The 22,511-nt window shown below is 45.7% G+C and overlaps 1 protein-coding gene across 1 annotated transcript in view; it reads right to left on the bottom strand.

The window, feature by feature from the left end:
* ADGRV1 (adhesion G protein-coupled receptor V1) overlaps positions 1-22,511 on the bottom strand; it is a 1,990,932-nt gene that overhangs the window by 1,254,474 nt on the left and 713,947 nt on the right. The window contains exon 41 of the mRNA XM_085632468.1: positions 16,006-16,144. Coding sequence (XP_085488594.1) covers positions 16,006-16,144 — 139 coding nt within the window. The remainder of the gene's footprint in view (positions 1-16,005; positions 16,145-22,511) is intronic.

Raw genomic sequence — 22,511 nt, 5'->3', positions numbered from 1 at the left:
CTTTCTACATCTCCCACAGCCTGACCTTATAATTGTGCACTGTGGTGGAAATGACCTAGGCACTTTAACTGGGGTAGGTCTGGAAATGCCTGTTAAGGACACCTTTGTGCAATTGATGTCACTTTTTCCACAAACTACCTTTGTATATTCTAATATATGCCAAAGGCAAAAGTGGAACTGGTCCAACCAATATTGTCCGCAGTTTGAGAAAGCAAAAAAGCACGTCAATAAGTCTGTTTCTGCTTTCCTCAGAGACTATGGTATGGGTTCTATATACCACAACAACTTGCGTTACAACATGCAAGGCATTTATAGAGGAGATGGTGTTCATTTCAAAGAAGAAGGGAACAGAGTCTTCCTCTTGAACTTTAGACTCTGCATCGGTACTTACTTGTAGGTACAAAAAAACACTAAATAAACACAACGGCTCTTTTTAGAGCCAACCCACATCTAAATACTTAAACTTGATTTTTGATTCTATTTTTTTAATGAATTTCTTTTTTTTGGGGACCTTAGGGGTCTTTCATGATCCCCCTGAGAAGGCATAGGGGGTCAGGGACTCTCTACCCTGCCCCCTTTTCACGTTCTCCACTTGTGTTTTTAGCTCTCCTCTGCCTCTAAAACTCAAAATGGCGGCTGGGGGGTGCGCGCACCGTGCGCGCACCCCGCGATTTTTTGAAAAAAAATAAAATGTTTTTTTCACCCTTCGGGGACCCCCTGACAAAGGCTAGGGGGTCAGGTGCTCTCTACCCTGCCCCCTTTTCACGTTCTCCGCCTTTCTTTTTCACTGCCACACACAAAATGGCGTCCGACACTTCCTGATTTCGACCAATTCGAATGTTGACTGACATCTAACCACCAATCAGAATAACGCGCGCGCACATTTGGTGCGCGCACGGTGCGCGCACGGTGCGCGCATATAGATATTTATGTACTTTTAAATGCAATTTTCTCAGGAACTACTGAACAGATTGACACCATATATGCAAAAGGCACATGCCTGACCTGAGGACTACCTCTTTGCCAAATTTCAAGTAATTCTGTTCAGCCGTTCGGGCTGTACCTTCGACTAAAGGTCCTATGGGAAAATGCATGGGGAAAACGCGTTTTGGGACCCCCCTTTTTTCTCAGCCCCCGCTTGACGAATCACCCGAGACTTTCAGGGTAGGAGCTGAGCGGAGCACCCCATTAGTTTTGAAAATTTCACTTAGATAAGTCAACCGGCGCCAAAGTTATTCAAAATAGAATTTTCAGATTTCCTATGGGAACTCGGTCCTAACTATAACTATCTACTGGCGACCGCCAGTAGATAATATATATATTCACCTAAAAAAACATAGGTTTCACACATGTTATAGTTAGCTGGACATTTCACTCGTAAAAAACCAATGAAATTCCCCCGTTATAGTAAGTTCAGATAACTATAACTCGCGCGACCGCCACTCTATCACAAGGAGGATGTCATCAGTGATGCCACTGACCATGTCATGAGTGATTTAATATATGACGTCATGAGCAGTGGATTGCGGGCGCGCGAGTTATAGTTATCTGAACTAACTATAACAGGGGAATTTCATTGGTTTTTTATGAGTGAAATGTCCAGCTAACTATAACATGTGTGAAACCTATGGTTTTTTAAGTGAATTTACAAGATTTTTTAAATGCTAATTCCTAACTATAACGTGTGTGAAACCTATGGTTTTTTAAGTGAATTTGTAAGGTTTTTTAAATGCTAAGTTATGTATGTTTTATTATCTTTTTTATATATATATATATTTTTTTTTAAGGGTTTTCACGGTGCGCACACGGTGCGCGCACCCCGCGATTTTTAGAAAAAAAGTAAAATGTTTTTTTCACCCTTCGGGGTCATTCAGGGACCCCCTGACAAAGACTAGGGGGTCAGGAACTCTCTACCCTGCCCTCTTTTCACGTTCTCCACCTTTCTTTTTCACTGTCAGACACAAAACATACAAAATGCGGCCGACACTTCCTGATTTCGACCGATTCGAACGTTAAATAACATGTAACCACCAATCAGAATTACGCTCGCGCACGTTAAGGAGCGCGCACCGTGCGCGCTTATAGATATTTATGTACTTTTAACTGCAATTTTCTCAGGAACTACTGAACAGATTGACTCAATATATGCAAAAGGCACATCCCTGACCTGAGGGCTACCTCTTTGCCAAATTTCAAGTAATTCTGTTCAGCCGTTCGGGCTGTACCTTCGACTAAAGGTCCTATGGGAAAATGCATGGGGAAAACGCGTTTTGGGACCCCCTTTTTTCTCAGCCCCCGCTTGACGAATCACCCCAAGACTTTCAGGGTGGGAGCTGAGCGGAGTGCCCCATTAGTTTTGAAAATTTCGCGAGGATTCGTCAACCGGCGCCAAAGTTATTCAAAATAGAATTTTCAGATTTCCTATGGAAACTCGGTCCTAAATATAACTATCTACTGGCGACCGCCAGTAGATAATATATATATAGATATATATATATTCCATATGCAACTGCTCCCAGTTGAAGACACCACACACAACGTTTTGCTTTCACCTTTTATTGTCTGGGAGGCAGCAGCAGGCTAAGACACATCCATCACAGCATCGAGTAACACCATGTCTGCCATACGCGTTTCGGATATGTTCCTTGTTCACTGGCTGGCGTATACGGGGGAAAGGAGCAGCTTTGCTGATTTTAAACAGATGGTTTCAAGTGGTGTTCCCGCCCCACTGGGCGTGTGCTTGCTAGGCACTCTGGGTGACGTAGTCCTTTGCATAGTGCTGTCCATAGTGGTTGTTGCTTTACCTTCACCTCCCCAAATACAATCCCGTTGGGTCGTTGTGCGGAAGAATCCCGCTCGCTGCTTTAGTGACGCCTACTCCAAACAGGTACGTTGTTCCGTTGTCTGTGCTGTTGAGCACACGGACCTGCTTTGCACACATGTAACCACCAATCAGAATTACGCTCGCGCACGTTAAGGAGCGCGCACCGTGCGCGCTTATAGATATTTATGCACTTTTAACTGCAATTTTCTCAGGAACTACTGAACAGATTGACTCAATATATGCAAAAGGCACATCCCTGACCTGAGGGCTACCTCTTTGCCAAATTTCAAGTAATTCTGTTCAGCCGTTCGGGCTGTACCTTCGACTAAAGGTCCTATGGGAAAATGCATGGGGAAAACGCGTTTTGGGACCCCCCTTTTTTCTCAGCCCCCGCTTGACGAATCACCCCGAGACTTTCAGGGTGGGAGCTGAGCGGAGCGCCCCATTAGTTTTGAAAATTTCGCGAGGATTCGTCAACCGGCGCCAAAGTTATTCAAAATAGAATTTTCAGATTTCCTATGGAAACTCGGTCCTAAATATAACTATCTACTGGCGACCGCCAGTAGATAATATATATATATATATATATATATATATATATATATATATATATATATATTCACTGAAAAAAACATAGGTTTCACACATGTTATAGTTAGCGGAAATTTTACTGATAAAAAACCAGTGAAATTGCCCCGTTATAGTTAGTGCTGGCAACTATAACTCACGCGACCGCAATCCTCTGCTGATGCTAATACTGTATTTAGACACTTATTTGCCCATGTCTTCTTCCATACATTTTTAGCTATACATATATTACAAATATTTTTTTTTCATAAAGACACATATGTCATCAGCAGAAGATTGCGGTCGCGTGAGTTATAGTTGCCAGCACTAACTATAACGGGGCAATTTCACTGGTTTTTTATCAGTAAAATTTCCGCTAACTATAACATGTGTGAAACCTATGGTTTTTTCAGTGAATTTGCAAGGTTTTTTAAATGCTAATTCCTAACTATAACGTGTGTGAAACCTATGGTTTTTTCAGTGAATTTGTACGGTTTTTTAAATGCTAAGTTACTTTACGCCATTCGAGGCGTGCGCGCCCACTTAACGCAGTTCGTTCCGTGCACGGTTTTTATCAACTTTAATAAGCCCTGTACATTTGGTGGCCTTCGGCCACCAAAAGCACAGGGGGTGGGGTCAATGTGGATAGTGTTTTTTTTATTTCGATTTTATAATTTCATGTTGCCAAAATTTAGTTTTTTTTACCTATTAATAAGCCCTGTACATTTGGTGGCCTACGGCCACCAAAAGCACAGGGGGTGGGGTAAGTGTGGATAGTGTTTTTTTTATTTTTTTTTTTTTACCGTACGCTTACGGTAAGCGTACGGTAAGCGTACTCGGCGAAATTGCCGAAAAAAAAATAAAACCGTTTTTGCTCTTGGGGGATGTTTGGGGACTCCCTCAACATGACTATGTGGGAGGGAGTTGTCAAAACAGCCCCATAACATGTTTTTGGCCATCATGTTTGATAAACAACACTCAGTGCGAGAGACAAAATGGCGGACGCCGCTTCCTGGTTTCGGCCGATTCGAATGTTTACTAAGATCTAAGAGCCAATCAGAATCGCGCTCGCGCACGCCACCGTACGCTTACGGTAAGCGTACGGTAAGCGTACCGTAAGCGGGCTCAGATATATATATTGATTTAAAGGCTATTTTCTCAGAATCTACTGAACAGATTTACACCAAACCTACAAAAGGCACTTCCTTGACCTAGGGACTACCTCTCTGCCAAATTTCTAGTAATTCTGTTCAGCCGTTCGGGCTGTAGCTCGTTCTAAAGGTCCTATGGAAAAATGCATGGGAAAAACGCGTTTTGGGACCCCCCTTTTATCTCAGCCCCCGCTTGACGAATCCCCCCGAGACTTTCAGGGTAGGAGCGGAGCGTAGCGCCCCACCTATTTTGAGAAATTCGCGAGGATTCATCGACCGGCGCCAAAGTTATTCAAAATAGAATGTTGAGGTTTTCCTATGGAAAAGGGGTCCTAACTATAACTACCTACTGGCGACCGCCAGTAGGTAATATATATAGATATAGATATAGATATATAGATAGATATATAGATATATCAATCATTTACTGGAAGTCGCCAGCAGGTAGTTATAGTTAGCTAGGAAGTGTTGATAGCCATCCTGGGACTCGACTTGAAGCCGAGTCCCCCCGCCAAAAAGTTAAAAATAAAGAAAAGGGGGGACGGTAGGAATACCCTGACCCCCCACATATGGTGGGGAGGTTAGAAGTATTTTTTTTAATTTAATTTTATCGTGAATTCACAGGTGGGCCTGTGGCAACATTTTAAACAAAAAGAAATGCAGGCTCTCACGTATCTTTTTTATGAAGCTGCCGGGTGGGCCAAATCTGTGTGGCAGTGTTTATTAATTATACGGGGTGCCCTATGCCCCAGGAACGCCATCTCTCTGGGGCAAACAATAAATGTGTGGGGGAGACCTGTATGGCCTCCCCCTCAGCCCTGGGGACCGCCACCTCCCCGAGGCTAACGTGTGAACAAAGCGGGGGTGCCGCACAGACCGTTATAAACAAAGAGAGTGGCCCCACTATCCAAGAGACAGGGTACCATATACAATAAATGTGCCACACAGACCCCCCTGCAGACCCAGGGGCTGCCACCTCCCCAGGGTTTTAGCTAAAACAAATGAGGTGGCGCGCAGCCCTCCCGCAGCCCCGGAGACCTCCACCTTTTGGGCCTTTAACTTAATGGGGGGACCGTGCAGAACCCCCAGCCCTGTGGACTGCCACCACCCGGGGCTCAAATATTATAATGGAGGGGGTCCATTGCGTTATTCCCCGGTCCAGAGGACAACCCCCTCCCCAGGCTTAAAAGAAAAAAAGCATGGGGGCTGCGTGGCCCCCCTCCTGGAGCCACAGAGGACCCTGGGGACCGCCACCCCCCAGGGCTGGCTCCTGGTATGTCCTGGGGTGCCCCATGCTTTTAGGGGGCCTCTTGAAAGAGGCAGCTTGGTTCTGCATAGAGTCTTACCCTGATGACCTTCAATAATTATTAGTTTGTTCTAAATAACGTTTTTATTTCATTCATTTTAATGTGGGTTGTTGGACTTGGCCCTTTTGGCAGGTTCATCCCTAAACTTTTTGCCTTTCTCCCTGCGTTATTTCTGACATGGTGTTGGTGGTTTTAGGCCTCTGGGCACTTCAGCACTGCGGTCCAGTGTTAAGTGTGTGTGCTCTCTGTGTTACATTTGGTAAGGTTGGCCTGCCCTCCCATAGGAATGCATTGGGGATTCCCTGATCAGTGTGTCAGTGGTAATTCCTGGAATGAGAGGAGCAGCATGGTCGAGTTTAGTATGTATGAAATTGTAAGAATAAATGCTGCGCAATGGTGTGCGCAGATTTATGATGACTGGTTGCGAAATGCCACTTTTAGAAATTGGCATTTCTGTGTGCTTTGTGTCTGCCTGCCTGATGTGAATTGCATGTCTGGCTTTTGAGTGACACGGGCTGGGAGGTGTGTGTGGCTCCAGGAGAGGCAGGGTGAGTCAGCGCTAGGCTGAATGGGATATCTGCAGTGGGAGTAGTAGGAGGAGTAATCCCCGACTCTGAATAGAATTGTGCCCAGCCTATACAATGCTGGCTGTGGTTTGTCTGATCACATAGCCCCCACCTGACAAAAGGGAAGAGGAGCTTGGAAAACAAAGTGCTCTAATTCCCCCTGAACCAGTTGCATCTGGTTCCCCCATGCCCTACACTGCAGACAAAGGAAAGAAGTGGTATGAGTAAAGGGGATGTGACCCCATGGGTTCTGTTCTTTGCTGGTGTGCTGTTCCTGTCTTGGGGGCTGGCTGCTGCTGGGGCCCAGGAGGAACTGCCATGGGGGCTTACCTCCCTACTGGAGGGCCCTGTGTGCTGGCCTCCCTGGGCCAGCTGTGCCCCCTCGACCTAGAGGAACCTTTTGCGTGACCTTATTATTTTTCCAGGACCTTCAGGACTTTTGGTGCTTATTGCGCCCTGTGAGCACTTTCTTTTGATTGGCCCCATAGAGAGGAGAGCGTGGGCTTCACAGCGCGGAGCTGCCGTCCTTTCTATTTTCGCGGGTGCCCACCCCGCATTTTGATGGGAATCACCACCGCGGCCCGATTGCACAACAAAAGTCAGGCACGTCTGCCTGGCCTGGGGCGGAGCCTACACCTGGAAGGAGGAAGTCACGCCTGTCGAGAAAAGCCTGGGTCCCAGGAGGGGGCCCAGGTGAAGTGAGGAGAGGCAGCTGAGGCCACCGATGGCAGCGTGGGGCTCCCGTGAGTGAAGGAAGCCCCACGTGTAGGAGAGAGACCGGCACTGGTCAGCGTGGCTCTCGTAGTGAGGAGAGAGCCCCACGTAGTTCTGGTCTTGATGAGGGAACAGAAGCTGTCCTTGAGGAGACACCACTAGAGGGAAGGAGGAGAGTCCCCGAGCAGCGTCCAGAGAGTCCCGGTGAGTTGGGGCTCCAATGTGTGCCTTGTAGTGCCTTACAGGGAACAGTGTTGGTACCTGTGCGGTCCCGCGGTTGCAGGCCGCTCCAATGATGGGGCATATTTGTTTGGAGGGCCCCAGTGGGGGTCCCGAGGGCCAGTGGTGCCCGTACCTTCCTCCAGCTTGGCCATTTTCTACAGCTGCCCCGCTTGCTAGAGGGCAGCTGCATCGATGGGGGCAAGTAGAGTTAGAGAGGCCCAGTGGGGCTGAAGAGGCACAGATGTGCCAGGGCCCTTTATTTTGTTTTATTCACAGCTGTGCCCCATCAGCACGGGCAGCTGCAACATTTGTTCAGAGGGCAGAGTGGGTGCCTGAGCCTATGAGTTGCATCACAGCTGCACGGCAATTAGCATCAGCTGCAATGTTTAGGCCAACAATTCTCTGGGGGCATTTTTAGTGGGATAGGAGTGAGAGGCACTCCTCCGTGCCAGCGCAATTGCGCACGTGGATTCTGCTGCATTGGCAGCCACCCTGACATTTGGGACATAGGGCATTTGAGCCATCTGAGAAGTCCAGTTGGCCAGGGGGACTGTGAGGATGTTATTGCGCCAGGCCCTACGGTGATTTAAGTGGTGCGCAGGAAATGTGATTCATGTACTGTGAGTTATGCACCGTGATTTACACCTCTAATGTGGTTTATGTTTATGAGGTGAGTTGCGTACTGTGGTTTATGCTTGTGAGATTATTCTCCACTGTGATTTATGCCTAATGTGATTCATGATTAGGATGTTATAATATGTTTAGGCTTATGAGGTTGGCGCAGAATATATTTCACGCCTAATGTGATACTGTGCATAATATGGTTTATGTTGCGGGATAATGCTGAGTATAGTGTTTGCCAGTAATTACTAGTTGTGTTCTACGCTTATTACGTTCACTTCCTGATGGTTCTGACAGTGGTCCAAGTGGCCCTGTCATGTGTATATAATCCCCTGTAAATATAGCCTTGTGCCAGTTGGCACAGTGTATATTGTGTGATAACTATTCTAATGAGTTTTATGATAATACAAAGGCTATTTTTGATATAACCTTGTGTGGAGTTCCTTTTGTGGTGTGCCTAGGGTGTTGTTGCTGTGTGTGTGTTGCGCAAACGCTTTACACATTGCCTCCGGGATAAACCTGACTGCTCGTGCCAAGCTACCAAGGGGGTGAGCAGGGGTTATCTTTGGCGTGTAACTCCCCTGCCCTAACTAGAGTGGTGGTTTCTGCCTGGCTTTGGTGCAAGCCTTAGCCAACCAGAAATCCCATTTCTAACATGGGTGATGTATGAGAGGCTGCTGTAGACAGTTTGCAGAAAAAGGTGTGGCGGCGAGGCCAGGGCGACTAACTCCGGAATCTGGGGATCACGGTTCGATCCCCGGCGCTGGCGGCAGATTAGCCCAGCACCATATGACTCTGGGCAATAGCTTGCTCAATCTTCCCGACAGCCCCCAGTGCCTAGAGACCCTTGCGGGTGATTGTTCGCACTTTACAAATGTGGATTATTATTATTATAATAGGTTTCATGCAACATCCATAAAACAAGTTTCTTTGTAATCAAAAAAGGACCTCACATACGAGAAATGTGAGGAAGTCTCAGAATTTATTTCACAGTAATTATTTGCAATAATATTAGTGAGCTGCTGCTGCACCCCTGAATATTAGATGTAAATACATTTAAAATTTGAACGAGTGTGATTGTGCACTGTCTGTGACCTGGCCAGAGAGGGTACGAAAGAGCTGAAATTGTTTCGTAAATTTAAACCTAATCCAAAACAGGGGCCTCCAAAATACATTTGGCCCATGTCGTTCAAAATCCTTAAGATGTCGCTGCCTAATTATTGTTTGCTTCCCCAGCCAAAAAAAGTATCTTGTCTACCATTTAGGAGAAATCGTCCAAACATTCAAAATCAAACTTGCTTCAAAAGTCATTTATAAACTTTACCACAAGCAACAATTTACAATATTTTTGCAGGATATACATTTACTACGTCTATGCAGGACATCCACCAACTGCTATGTTAGTTTTATTATTGGAAGATTATGCCCTCTGTGTTTGGACACCCGGGTGGTTTCTTTTTTTTTTACCTGCATTCTTTTTATTTATTGTGCATATAGGCCCCTCTCCCTCCGTATTTCGGAATGACTATACTTGCCGCCTGGGATATTTGCTGCCAGCCAACCTTGAATGTGGTCACGTCTGCTGCTTTACCTTGGCAGGGAGGAGCGGTTAGATGAACTTTCAGACTGTGGCTTGGTCTGTTGCCTCGGCTTCACCTCCACACCGCTCCTCCACCTACTAGAAGCTGATTGCTTTTTACATGCAGAGATCACTTCCACAGCCAACCTCATGAGTACCGAAAAGCTTTCGCAGCTCCTCCCAGAGTAGGGTAGGGTCATGGACGCTTGTTCCCACTCTAACCTGTGATGAGTTAGGAGTTGGGCTGTAGTAATAGCCTAGCTGATTGACAAACAGACTCGGAAACCCAGGGCTTATGCTTAAAGCGCCCAGGCTGTTTTCAATCAGCAAGGCTGCAGTCAGGGGCGTAACACAGGCCCCCGCAGCCCCCATGGTGCAGGGGGGCCCCAAGCTCCAGGGGCCCCCCTCAGCACAGCTCTCTGGCTGCAGGGCTCCTGATTGGGCTTGGAGGGGGCCCCCCCAGGAGCCTTGCAGGGAGGCCCCCTCAAGGTTCGTTACGCCAGTGCCTGCAGTACGTCATCAGAAGGCAGTGCTTTACAATGTTGTAGGCTGCCGGAGGCCAGGGCTGAGTTCAGGTAAGCCCTGTAAATCCTGCGACAGCCAGCACATGCGCTCTAGCACATATGCTTACTGCAAGTGCCTGCTTTTGCCTGACCCTCGCGCAGAGTGAGGGTCATACTCTTTCAAATTATGATTCAAACATTTGTAACACAACACAAATTGATGCAGAAATCGAAGTGGGGGCGGAGCCATGCCACCCTAATCAAGAAACTGCCCCTGCAATCAATCATCAATCAAATGGGATTTGTGGATCACAGCTAATCACCCGCGAAGGTATTTAGGCTTGTGTTCTTGCTAGCTAGGTTCTTTATTTGGTAGCTCAGATTGTATCTGTATCCCTGCGCACGGTGGGGATGTGATGCTTTTCATATGGGTACTTCAGTGTAAGCTGCTCTGTCCTCAACCGTAGCAAGGTCGGCCCTATATATGTAAACTCACAATAAATCTCACATGCAAAGCTGCAGCTGAGTTTTGTGATTCTTTTCACCTGGGTAATGTGGACACTTGTATGAGCCTGCACCCCAAGACTCCTTGAACCCTTTCCTCACCTGCACCCCAAGACTCCTTGAACCTGACCAAGCCTGCACTCCAAGACCCTTTGAGCCCTCTTGGAGCTGCCCTGGCCTGGAGGAAGCTGCAAGGGACACACAAATAGAACATTCTCTCTCCAGTCTGTGCCACAAATCTGACCAAACCCCCCAATTCTGCACATACAACAAATGAACAAATAACTCTCATAAGATCCGCCCACACATATAAACAAATCACTCTCATAAGAGCCCCACAAAAACCGGCCATGAGTGAGCCGCAGCCATAAGGTCCACACTCTGATACCACGGCTCAGCTCCAGGCCCCACAGATGCCAGCCCTCTTCTCACCCTCACATGGAGGGCACTGAGCCCCCCGGTAGTGCCTGGCCTCCTTGATGGAGACATTGCTGCTGTCTGCAGATTATCAGCCCCAGCAACTAGCACCTGTAGGAGGCCCATCTGGGCGGAAGCAGCTCCCGGTCCTGTCCGGACCACCCTTGACTCTGACATCCTCACATGAAAGAAACTACATCCCATGGTCAATAATACACCGGCCAAAAAAATGAAAAAATCAAGGAATAAATATGGTGCTACTAAGGCTTTTATGTGTGCCTGTGTAGTTGATTTAACATATTACCTTGTCTCGGAACAATAATGCGGATTGTTGACACCGCCAATCGTCAAAAAATAGAATGAAATAAGTAGTTGGCAGATGGAAAGAAGGTATTTCACATTTCTGACCTTTGAACTGTGTGAAGTGGTCTCAGCTTTCAATTTCTGAGGGCCCAGGTGACACATATATCACATGCCCCACATACAGCACACATACCACAAACACCAGATATACCAGATATACCACATTTACCATTCATACCACATACACCACATATACAGCATATACCACATATACCATATACACCACATGTACCATGCACACTAGATACACCACACATACACCATATATACCACACATACCACATATACTACTCATACCACATACACCAAACATACCAGATATAACACGTACCACATATACTGCATATACCTCATACACCAGGTATACCACTTACACCACATATGCCACATACATCGCAAACCTCACATCAGAGAAATATGGTATGTAGGGGTCATATTTCTATCTGCATTTGAATTTATGTGATTTCTTAACAAGAGATGCTGTGCATTACTTGAGAATGAACCCTCTCAGAGTGTTCTAGTGTGACCTGTCCATGCAGGTAATGGGCGTAGCCCTCTCTTCCTTCCCGTACCCATCTCACGTCTCCAGGGCCACCAGTCCCCATGCCTCTTCCCAGCCACGTCTTACCTTGGTCTGTGATGGCCCAGATGCCCAGGATGTCTGTGACAGATTGCGAAGAGGACCAGGCCCTAGGCACTGTCATGGTGCAGGGCATGGAGTGCATGCCAGGGTGGCCAGTTCCCTTGGCTGCAGTAGAGATGGCGCTGGGGTAGAAGGACAGGTGGTTGTAGAAGAGGGCTGGCTGTGGCACGGGTGGTGTGACCTGCTGTGTCCATCCATTTGGAAGCACTGCTGGGAGACAGCATCAATCTTGTTTCGCAGTATGCAGCTGATGGAGCTGACTGTAGGCATGTTGAACTTCTCGCAAATCCTGTATGTCAGCAGCTGGTCCCACATCGCCCAGGGGAAGATGCCCGGTCCCGCAACTTGTAGGAGCCGATGTGCTTGACCACGGTGGGGTTCATGATCCGGGGGTTGCTGCATCTGATAGCCCATGTAGGATGGAGCCCATCTCATTGTGGTGGGCCTGAATCTTGCTGACGAAGCTGTGGGACACCCTCAGCTGGTGTATGATGTCACAAAGTCAGAAACCCAGCTAGGCTAGATGTCTACTTGGTTTCCCTGGAGACCACCCAGGGCACCCAGTGTGCATGTTGAGGACCACGGGGGATCCTCAAGCGGGGGGAGCCTTTGCACGCGCCTTTGCGCGCGCTGCATCGCAAAATGCGATGCAGCGCGCGCAAAGGAATTTGTTTTATTTATTTAAATGTGTTCTTACCTCCGTTCATCCATATTCCGGTGTTTACATTTCACCACCCTGCCCCGCCTCTCTGCCCCACCGAACTCCCTCCATGGACCGCTACTGCTTCCACATCTAGGAATATCACACTATTCCTACTGATTGTAGATGTGAAAGTTAAGTTTAAATTGTTGCTGTTCAGTGATTCGATAAAGATTTCTAATTCATTCTGTTCCCCCTCCCAGATCACAAACAGGTCGTCAATTAATCTAGTCCAGATTTTAATGTTGGAACTAGGACTGCCAGCTAGCACATCCTTCTCCCATGCTCCCATGAGTAAGTTTGCATACATGGGGGCAAATGATGTGCCCATTGCTGTTCCCTGTTTTTGTAAAAAGAGCTCCCCATCAAAACGGAAGGTGTTGTGTGTTAAACAATAGGATAACATTTCTAGGAGCATTTCTGAATGCTCCAAAAAGCTTACTGATCTGTTTTTTAGGAACTTTTGAACAGCCCTGATTCCATCATAATGTAAAATTGACGTGTATAAGGAACACTCATCTATTGTGGCCATAATGAGTCCATCACCCCATTGGGCATCATGAATCTTTTTGAGTAAGTCTGTGGTATCTTTTAAATAAGATGGCAATGATGTTACTTAGTCCATCTGAAATGTATCGATGAAGCATGATGCTTTTTCTAAGAGTGATCGAATCGAACTTACAATTGGTCTTCCTGGTGGGTTATTAACTGACTAATGTACTTTCAGTAGAAAGTATATGGTCGCAATGATGGGATGGTTTACTTTTAAGTACATATACTCCTCAAAGTCAATTAATCCCTGATCATTCCATTGTTGTAATTTGGAGTGGTATTCCTGTATCCATATTTCTATTGGATTTTTGTCCAAACGTTCATAGTGATCCTCTTTATAGATTTGTCTGGTGGCCTCATCACTGTAGTCCTTGACATTCTGAACAACGATATTCCCGCCCTTGTCAGAGGCTTTGATTCTAATATGAGGGTCATCTTAAGGCCTTGCGTTCTCCTGGTGTTAGATTCCACTTTTTCTTTTGGATCTTTGTTGGTTTTGATCTGGGAGATATTAATATCTTCTACCATTTGTTCTTGGAAAATATCAATTTTGTTCCCCGGTGGAAGTTGGGGACAGAATGTAGATTGTGCCTTAAGCCCACTGTTCTCCTCCTTTCCCAGTCGAGATGCCCATGTTATTAAAGAATTATATGTAATTTTCTTCCTGTTGGTTCATTGATGCACCTGGTATTTCCAAGATTTCTTCCAGATTTTTTAATGTTCTCAATGCTGAGAGTTTTAGTTTGCGACAAAATTTGTTTGGATCACTGTGGATGTTGGGCAGATCCATATCTTGTTTAGGGCAAAAAGACAAGCTTTTGTTCAGCAGATTGATTTGATCCTGACTCAAAGTTCTATTTGAGAGGTTAATTAGATAGATAGATAGATAGATAGATAGATAGATAGATAGATAGATAGATAGATAGATAGATAGATAGATAGATAGATAGATAGATAGATAGATAGATAGATAGATAGATAGATAGATAGATAGATAGATAGATAGATAGATAGATAGAGAGATAGATAGATAGAGAGATAGATAGATAGAGAGATAGATAGAGAGATAGAGAGAGAGAGATAGATAGATAGATAGATAAAGAGTATATTGTGCAACTGGTCCCAGGATGTTTGTTTCCAGTCCAGGGAAGAAATGGCATGGCAGTTCGGGCTGGTCTGTTCCCATGACTGGGGGTGAGTATCTGAAAGGTTTCAGCACTCTGTCCATCATCTCCTTGTGTTTGCTTTGTTCGCCCTAAGATGGCAGTGTATGCCCAGACCTGGGTCCCTTACTCACTTTGCCACTGTATTCAAGCTAGCCTGGCTGAAGAGGGGTGATACCCCGAAACCGGTCCCAGGATGTTTGTTTCCGGTCCAGGGAAGACATGGCTTGGCAGTTCGGGCTGGACTGTTCCCATGAGGCACAGGGTCAAGACTGAGTTGCATATAGCTATGTCTGAACTGGGGTGGAAAAGTGAGCTAAAGAATGATGATGGATTCAACCTAGATCTGTGACTGGGGGTGAGTGTCTGGAAAGTTTCAGCACTCCATCTATCCTCTCCCTGTGTTTGCTTTGTTCACCCCAAGCTGGCAGGGTATGCCCAGACGTGGGTATCTTGCTCACTTTGCCACTGGATTTAAGCTAGCCTGGCTGAAGAGGGGTGTTACTCTGAAACTGGTCCCAGGATGCTTGTTTCTGGTCCAGGGAAGACATGGCATGGCAGTTTGGGCTGGACTGTTCCCATGAGGCACAGGGTCATGACTGATTTGCATATAGCTATGTCTCAACTGGGGTGGCAAGGTGAGCTAAAGAATGATGGATTCAACCCAAATCTGTGACTGGGGGGAGTGTCTGAAATGTTTCAGCAGTCCGCCCATCATCTCCTTGTGTTTGCTTTGTTCGCCCTAAGATGACAGGGTATGCCCAGACGTGGGTCCCTTGCTCACTTTGCCACTGGATTCAAGCTAGCCTGGCTGAAATGGGGTGTTACCCCAAAACAGATCCCAAGAGGCTTGTTTCCGGTCCAGAGAAGACATGGCTTGGTAGTTCGGGCTGGACTGTTCCCATGAGGCACAGGGTCAAGACTTATTTGCATATAGCTATGTCTGAACTGGGGTGGCAAAGTTAGCTAAAGAACGATGATGGATTCAACACAGATCTGAAAAGTATGAAAAGTCTCAGCACTCTGTTCATCATCTCCTTGTGTTTTCATACTGTGCAACAGCCAATGACAGAAATGGACAGTTCCTATGCCCCATGCTGCATGTGTTGGTGGACAGAAGCAACATGTGAATGACACTACCACAGACTAATTGATGAAAAGGGATGACTGAAAGTCCCTGCAAGTAGGCATAAATAATATATTTATATTTTGTTATTAAAAATAAAAGGTCTTGGGTAATGTCAGGCCTGGAATCACAATTTGGTTGCAATCTCTCATTAGCTGCTGAATAGGGATTATCCCAAAAACTCGTAATGAGGCTCACAGTCTTAGAGTAGCAGCAGTGTGTGCTGAATCTGCAAGTGCACATCATGTATTGTAGTGCACTGCTTGGACTACATCTAGAACAAAATCGTGTCATACATTCTTCATTTCAGACATTACATTGCATTGTAGCCTCAGAAAGAAAACAACTGCCAGTATAACGAAATATTAAACATGAACTCTCAAAGACCATGTTTAAAAATGTTGGCTAAAACAATACCTAAAATCTCGTACATTTCACTTTCAAGACACCGTGAAATAACATAACATTCAATTGAAAGCTCACCTTTGAGGTAACATTGAAGTCCGTCCCCAGATGTGCACCTAGATTTTGTGTGTACAAGAACACAGACACGTTACCATATGTTCCCCTGTTCCTGTATGCAACAAGCGTCAGAGATCCCTGAGTTTCATTGATTTCAAAACTAAAAATAAAATAAAAAGAAACGATGGATTACAACATATGTCATGAAATGAAAATTGTGACTCACGCAAATTATAACAAAAATCTACACTAGTTTTATCACACGTGTTAACATGTCTAAGAAACAAAACCAGGAGATTCTATTGCCACACATTTTGTAAGTCAATCTTTACAAAGGATGTGATGTTAAGGCCAGAGCTGCCGACTTTGGAACCGGGTAACCAGGTTTGGGTCCAGGCGTCTGTCCAACATCCTGTGATTCTGAGCAAACCATTTAATCTCCCCCATGCCTATGAAAATGAATGTGACCATGTGTTCATGTAAAGTGCTCCAATATCTTTGGGTCAAGATCGCGCTGTATAAAACTGCAATAAAACTAATCCAAGGTAATCCAATTCAGTTGGATATTTTACAGGCTTGAAGTACACTGTTTATAAACCACGTGGTACAATGACTATACCAAATGACACTTACGCCTGGGCGGGTATCACTAAAACCCCCATGGCTAAATACATACATAATGAGGTCAGTGGATTGCAACAAAATAACTAGACAGACATTATATTCCTCCCTAAAATGCAGAAAATACCAAACATGATGAAAAATACACATCGCATTAGGGCACAGACCCTGCTAGGGCTAATAAAACAATGAAGAAGATAAAAGTCACAGTTGCCCTTCCAGACGTGCAGCGGTACGAATAGATATCAACATACCGGTCCAGAGGGTTACCTGAAACCAAAGGCACACCATCACGCCAGTTGATCTCGAAGACGGCTCGACGGAGGTGGATTGCTTCAGAGTGCATATCTAGTGCGGACATCACAGTTGGGTTGTGAGTCCGCCAGGACTGGCGTGGAGGCTTCTTTATGGTTTGGTCTGGAAAGTGGATCTTCCTCCTCTTGCGGAATGGAGTGTACACCACTGGCTCATCTAACATGTCCTGTTCTTCCTCGGAGATCCCTTCATTATCTTGATTGGTGAACACCACCAGAGTATGAAAACGCTTAAACATGGATACACTCCTCGTGACTTCTTCAGAGCCTCTCCAGGTAGTCACTTCAGTACCATGCATGTGGGCCGTAGTCCATGGGTGGTGTTCATATGGCAACTGGAATTTACTTCCGGGAGGCCAGCCCTTGATTAATGCCTGGTCTCCAACGTTGAGGTTAGTTGTCTTGGCTTGGCGGTGCTGGCTGGCTTGATCATTGATGCCAACCTTTTTTGAATGCTCTATGATTGGCCTTTGACACTGGGATGCCACTCGGGTGATGAGGAATGGAATCAGCCATTACTCGGTCCATCAATAGATGTCTGGGTGCTAGACCGACGTGGAATGCAACGTTTCTCTGTAGTCATGTAGAAGTGAGTAGATGGGTCACTCGGGCGACTGTTGACTTTTTGTTGCAATCCGAACGACTTTATTTATAGTTATCATAAATATTTCTACTTCCCCGTTAGCTTGAAGCCACCGTTGTGAGACTCTCTTATGAGTGAGGCCAAGCAATTTCAGGTAGGCCGCAACCTTTTGTCCTTGGACCATTATCCGTCCTCAACTCCTTGATCAAACTATGAGTGGCCATCACTTTTTCCAGCTTTGCAATCACTTCTGTCACACTCACCGATGAAAGGATCTCGACTTCCAGGTAATTGGAGTGATAATCTATCAGCACCATGGTGTGTCTCCTATCTGGCAAACTCCCAAAATCCAGGCTCACACATATCCATGGTTGTTGAGGTCCCCTCTCTGTCACCACAGGCGCTGGCAGACTAACCTCTCCTGATGCTTGACACTATGCACAGGACCAAACTAGTGTCTCGACCTGCTCGTCCATCAGGGGGTACCATACCTTCATATGTAGTTGGCTCTTAGTCTTAACCGTGATGCCCGGTATGGGCCAGATTCACTGGCTGGTACTTCAGGCTAGCTGGGATAAGATTCAATGTCCTCATAGAAGGCACCCAACTGAGTCAACGCTGAATTCACAATGGACATTGTACAAGCTCTCTAGGATGCGGCGAGCCTGCGGGGTGTACTGCATCCACTAGGCCTTGAGGACATGCCACCTCCCGGCTCTTACAGATCCACGGCTTCTTGCAGCCACTCATCTTGTCTGGTGGCTTGACAAATAGTGTCCAGAGACATCGACATGGGGCGAGTTTGGTCTGCCACATACCTGATCTCCATCTCATCGGTCTCTTCCTCTGGAGTAGCGGCACGAGGATGCCAGGAAAGGTAGTCAGCTGGGTTTTGAGAGCCAGGCTAGTATTCTTCCTGGCAGTTGTACTCTTGGAGTTGGAGCATCCGTGCTGGTTGCTTGGATGCTGTGCCTCTGAACAGGGGTATTAGTGTCTTTTTATCGGTTGTGATAGTAAACGGGTGCCCATAGATGCACAAGTAAAACTGGCGGCACCACCAGTGTATCACAATTGCCTATTTCACTTTGAGAGTAGCTCTGTTCAGTGTCTGTGAGGGATCTAATTGAGAAAGCCAATGGGGTCCACTCCTCTTCCTCGCAACCCCATTGCATCAATACAATCAATGGCTATGGTGGTATCCTTGCAGGGGTCAAAGTATATCAATGTTGTTTCCTCTGTCAGGTAGTCTTTGGTTGCTCGAAAAGCTTCCTCTTGCTCGGGACCCCACTGCTACGGTAATGTTGTCTTGGTAAGGTCTTGTGATAAACCTTCCACTGTAATTGACCATGTCTAGGAAACTGCACATTTCTGACAGATGTAGGTGCGTCTTTGATGTCACGCACTTTTGCTGAGTTCAGTGCTACTCCTTCCGAGGAGAATACATAGCCAAAAAAATGCAGTTTTGCCTTTCGGAATACACACTCGCTGCGATGCTGCTCAACCGACACTAGCCTTCCCCTCATTTATTGTTTATAAACCACGTGGTACAGGGACTATACCAAAACATACATATGCCTGGGCGAGTATTAGGCCTGGGCAAAAATTTCGTTCCGTTCGCGGAAATTGCGATAATTTGACATTTTTGCGTTCCGCGGAGAGCGCGAAAATGTCAAAAATTCCGGTTTCCGCAGCTTGGCGATAATTTGTTTCTTGCTCGCGCTGTAAAATGATACATTCTCGCGCGCGCACGATCGCCTTACCTGAATCCCTGCGTTCGCTGACAAGTTTTCTTGATCCGGTCGCGTTCTCCATGAGATGTTGTATTGTTTTTAGCCATTTGCGCTGTCTCGCGACAGTTCGCGCCCGCAGTGACGTCATGCGTCGCGCGATCACGTCTTTCTTCTCGCGATCATGCACCGCGAGAACAACTCAAAACAAGATGGCCGCGCCCGCAAGCAACCACATGGGTAAGTTGGCGACCCGCAACCATGCAGAAAATCTCGCGAACGTGCCGGAAAAAAACTTCCGCATCTTCGCGATATTTCTGCTTGTTTGCGATAATTTTAAACATTCTCGCGATAATTTGCGAAGGTTAATTCCGCAAATTCCGCCCACCCCTAGCGAGTATCACTGAAACCCCCCACGGCTAAATACATATATAATGACGTCCGTGGATTGCAAAAAAACAATTAGACCGACATTACACTCCTAGTTCACTCCCTCTGGTTATCACCATTCTATTGAGCAGCAAATATTTATTTTTTGCTTTAAAGTGACAAACATTAAATTCCAAAAGGAGCAAGATTAGAAAAAACAAGTTTAAACACCAGTATGAAAATTCGGACTTGTATTGTAAATACCTCGGCATAAGAAATCATCTTGCAAAATGATGAGTAAAAAGATTCGTTTTTAACTTCAAATGAAATTGTTGTAAAGTGCGAATCAGTAGATTATCATCAGTTCATGGCATTCACAGCTGGGGGTCACTGGCACAAATGCAGAGGTGAGATTTTTAGTTTCTCTTGGTAGAAGCTGTGCTGTCCGGCTCATTCTCATGCACACTGATACTCTGGGGTGGGGTAATTACCTTGGGCCCGATTCACAAAGGGCCCCGCAATCGTGGCGAGGGTGCTGCAATCGTGACAAAGGGGCCACACTCGGAGGGGGACCTCTAAACTGCAGGTTCTCATTGTGAATGTCCCGCCATGAGTGAGGGCTCCCCGTCACAACTGTGGGGCCTCCACCGCAAGTGTGGAGGCCCTGTGTGAACACCATCTATTCCAAATGTGACGACCCAGAATGAGGAATAATGCAAATCAGTCTTTCGTGCACCAATTAAGTCATGTTTATTTATTTTTTCAATCCATGTTCACTGATACCTTTGCCAGGTTTCTCCTGTCAAAATCTTTCAAGGGGAAATTGTGGATGCGGTGTCATTACTGCTCAGCCCAGAATTTCAATCCGTGAGCAGGTAGGAGTTTGCACATGGACTGGTATTTACCCTGTGACTTGTAATCGAAACGGAGCGCATCTTTTTAATTTTGCACATGGCTACCATCTGCTCTGGTTTGCTAGTGTTTGTAATGGAGTTTGCCAATATTTTGTACATAAGTAGTGAAACTCCTTCATTGTGCATGACAAATCCTTCTCTATCCACTTGTCTTTCAATCTGGTCCTGTTTAATGGGGGATGGATTCAGTTATATATGGGTTTTTTCTGAGATAGCTTCTGGACATCCAAGCAGTCAAGCTGTGAGGCTTGTCTGAGTTGAGTGGTATCGTGGCATGACACGAGTTTTAGATGCAGATCGGTGCCATTGGTATTGATGTACGCTGTTGTTCAAGTCTGTGAGTTATATTTCCAAGGGTTTCATGTAGATTTTGAAGATTATTGGTGAAAGCATAGAATCTTGAGTTATTCTGCAGGTTACGAAGGTAAATTCAGGTTTGGAAGATGGTGAATTGACCTACTGTGTTCTGTTTTTCAGGTATGAGTTTAACCATCAAAAGTGCAGTCACAGCCAATGCTGTTTTGTGATGTCAATGCTATTACATCTTTTTGGGAGGTAGCTTTCATGGATTGAACTGTTTGTTCATTTATCTTTTCAAAGGGACCTGAGGAAAGTTAGTATGATGTTGTTAGGTAAATATTAGGTGATGGTATGATGGCAATAAGATATCTGATTTGTTTTATTTTGTCTACAAAGATATTGTTGCTAGCTGAGCACGTCTCTTCAGAGTTGATAGTTACAGGACATGGTGAGTGTTTATGCAGTGTTTTATGAGTTTAAGTAGCTTCTTGATTTTGCTGGAAGCGTTACTAATGCGGCACATGTATTGCTTAACCTTAGCTTCTCTATTAAATTGCCATCAAGCAACACTGGTGTGTTTTGGGTTGGTGAGACTTCCCCACCTTTCCCTACTGTTGCTCTGTGCATTCCAAGTCATGTCCTGATTTACAGCATGCCAGGTGGGTCACCGACTACAAGATCGGTAGCGGCTATGCCCTCCACTCTCATAGTGAAAGTCTTCTCACCATATTTAGACATCCCCATCCGGCAGACCAGGATTTAGCGGTCTTCAGTGGATCAAGTGAAAGCAGGAATGCTTTGCCAGTTGGAGCCATATTTGATGTAGGGCTTGTCAGAGGTATTTATTTTTAAAGAAAAATCTCCAGAAGTTGGAATTTATTTGTGAAAAAAGCAATGACTCCAAAGTGCAGGGAGTTTTCTTCCTGCGTCGAAATGTCATTGAGCTGTGTTCCTTCTTGGGACTACTGTACCATGCAGATGTGCCATCAGGTTTAAGGTATTTGGTGGTGGAACCAGCTGAGGATCTTTGCGTCAGAAATACTCTGCCTCTCCTGACCGTAAAGAATGAGGCACCACAAAGTTTGATATATGGTTTCTACACTCAAACAGGTAAATTGAAACTTTGCTACAAAACTTTACGATCAGTATGGACTGGGAAATCTTGCCAGCCAAGACTGTACCATTGTCAGGTTTGGCTTGGCTCTTTGTCACAGTCCTCCAGAAGCCATGGTTCTAAAACACCTTCCTGAGGCCCAGATGTGTGCTGCATGTGGGCAGGTGGTACACTGCCTGAAGTTAGAACTCCCATCTGGTTGTCTTATTTTGCTGGTATAGCGAACTCTAGCTTATGGTGGTGTAACTCCCGCTGATTAGACATACGGATGAGATTGAGCATCCAGACTGAGACCATTGAAACAGAGCAGGCTACTGATTGGTGGTGCTCCTGCTCCCATAATGCTCGTGGTAAAATGGACAATAGGCTACTGCAAGTAGTATGCACCCACCATTTACAATGTGCAATGGCACCAACTCAGCCCCTTTTGTACTTGGGCAATTTATTTATTAATGACGATTCATTTTACTTTACATATTGTTTCCTGAAAACCCTAAATATGTACAGATAAACACTTATCAAAATGATACTTCTAAATGCGGATGTTAATAGAACTGTAAAAGGAATGCAAAAGTTAACCGCAGG

The sequence above is a fragment of the Triturus cristatus genome, chromosome 2_1 (assembly GCF_964204655.1).
Source record: "Triturus cristatus chromosome 2_1, aTriCri1.1, whole genome shotgun sequence".
NCBI classification, from domain to species: Eukaryota; Metazoa; Chordata; class Amphibia; order Caudata; family Salamandridae; genus Triturus; species Triturus cristatus.
The sequence above is the reverse complement of the archived record's forward strand: the minus strand, read 5'-3'. Positions and strand labels throughout refer to the sequence as shown.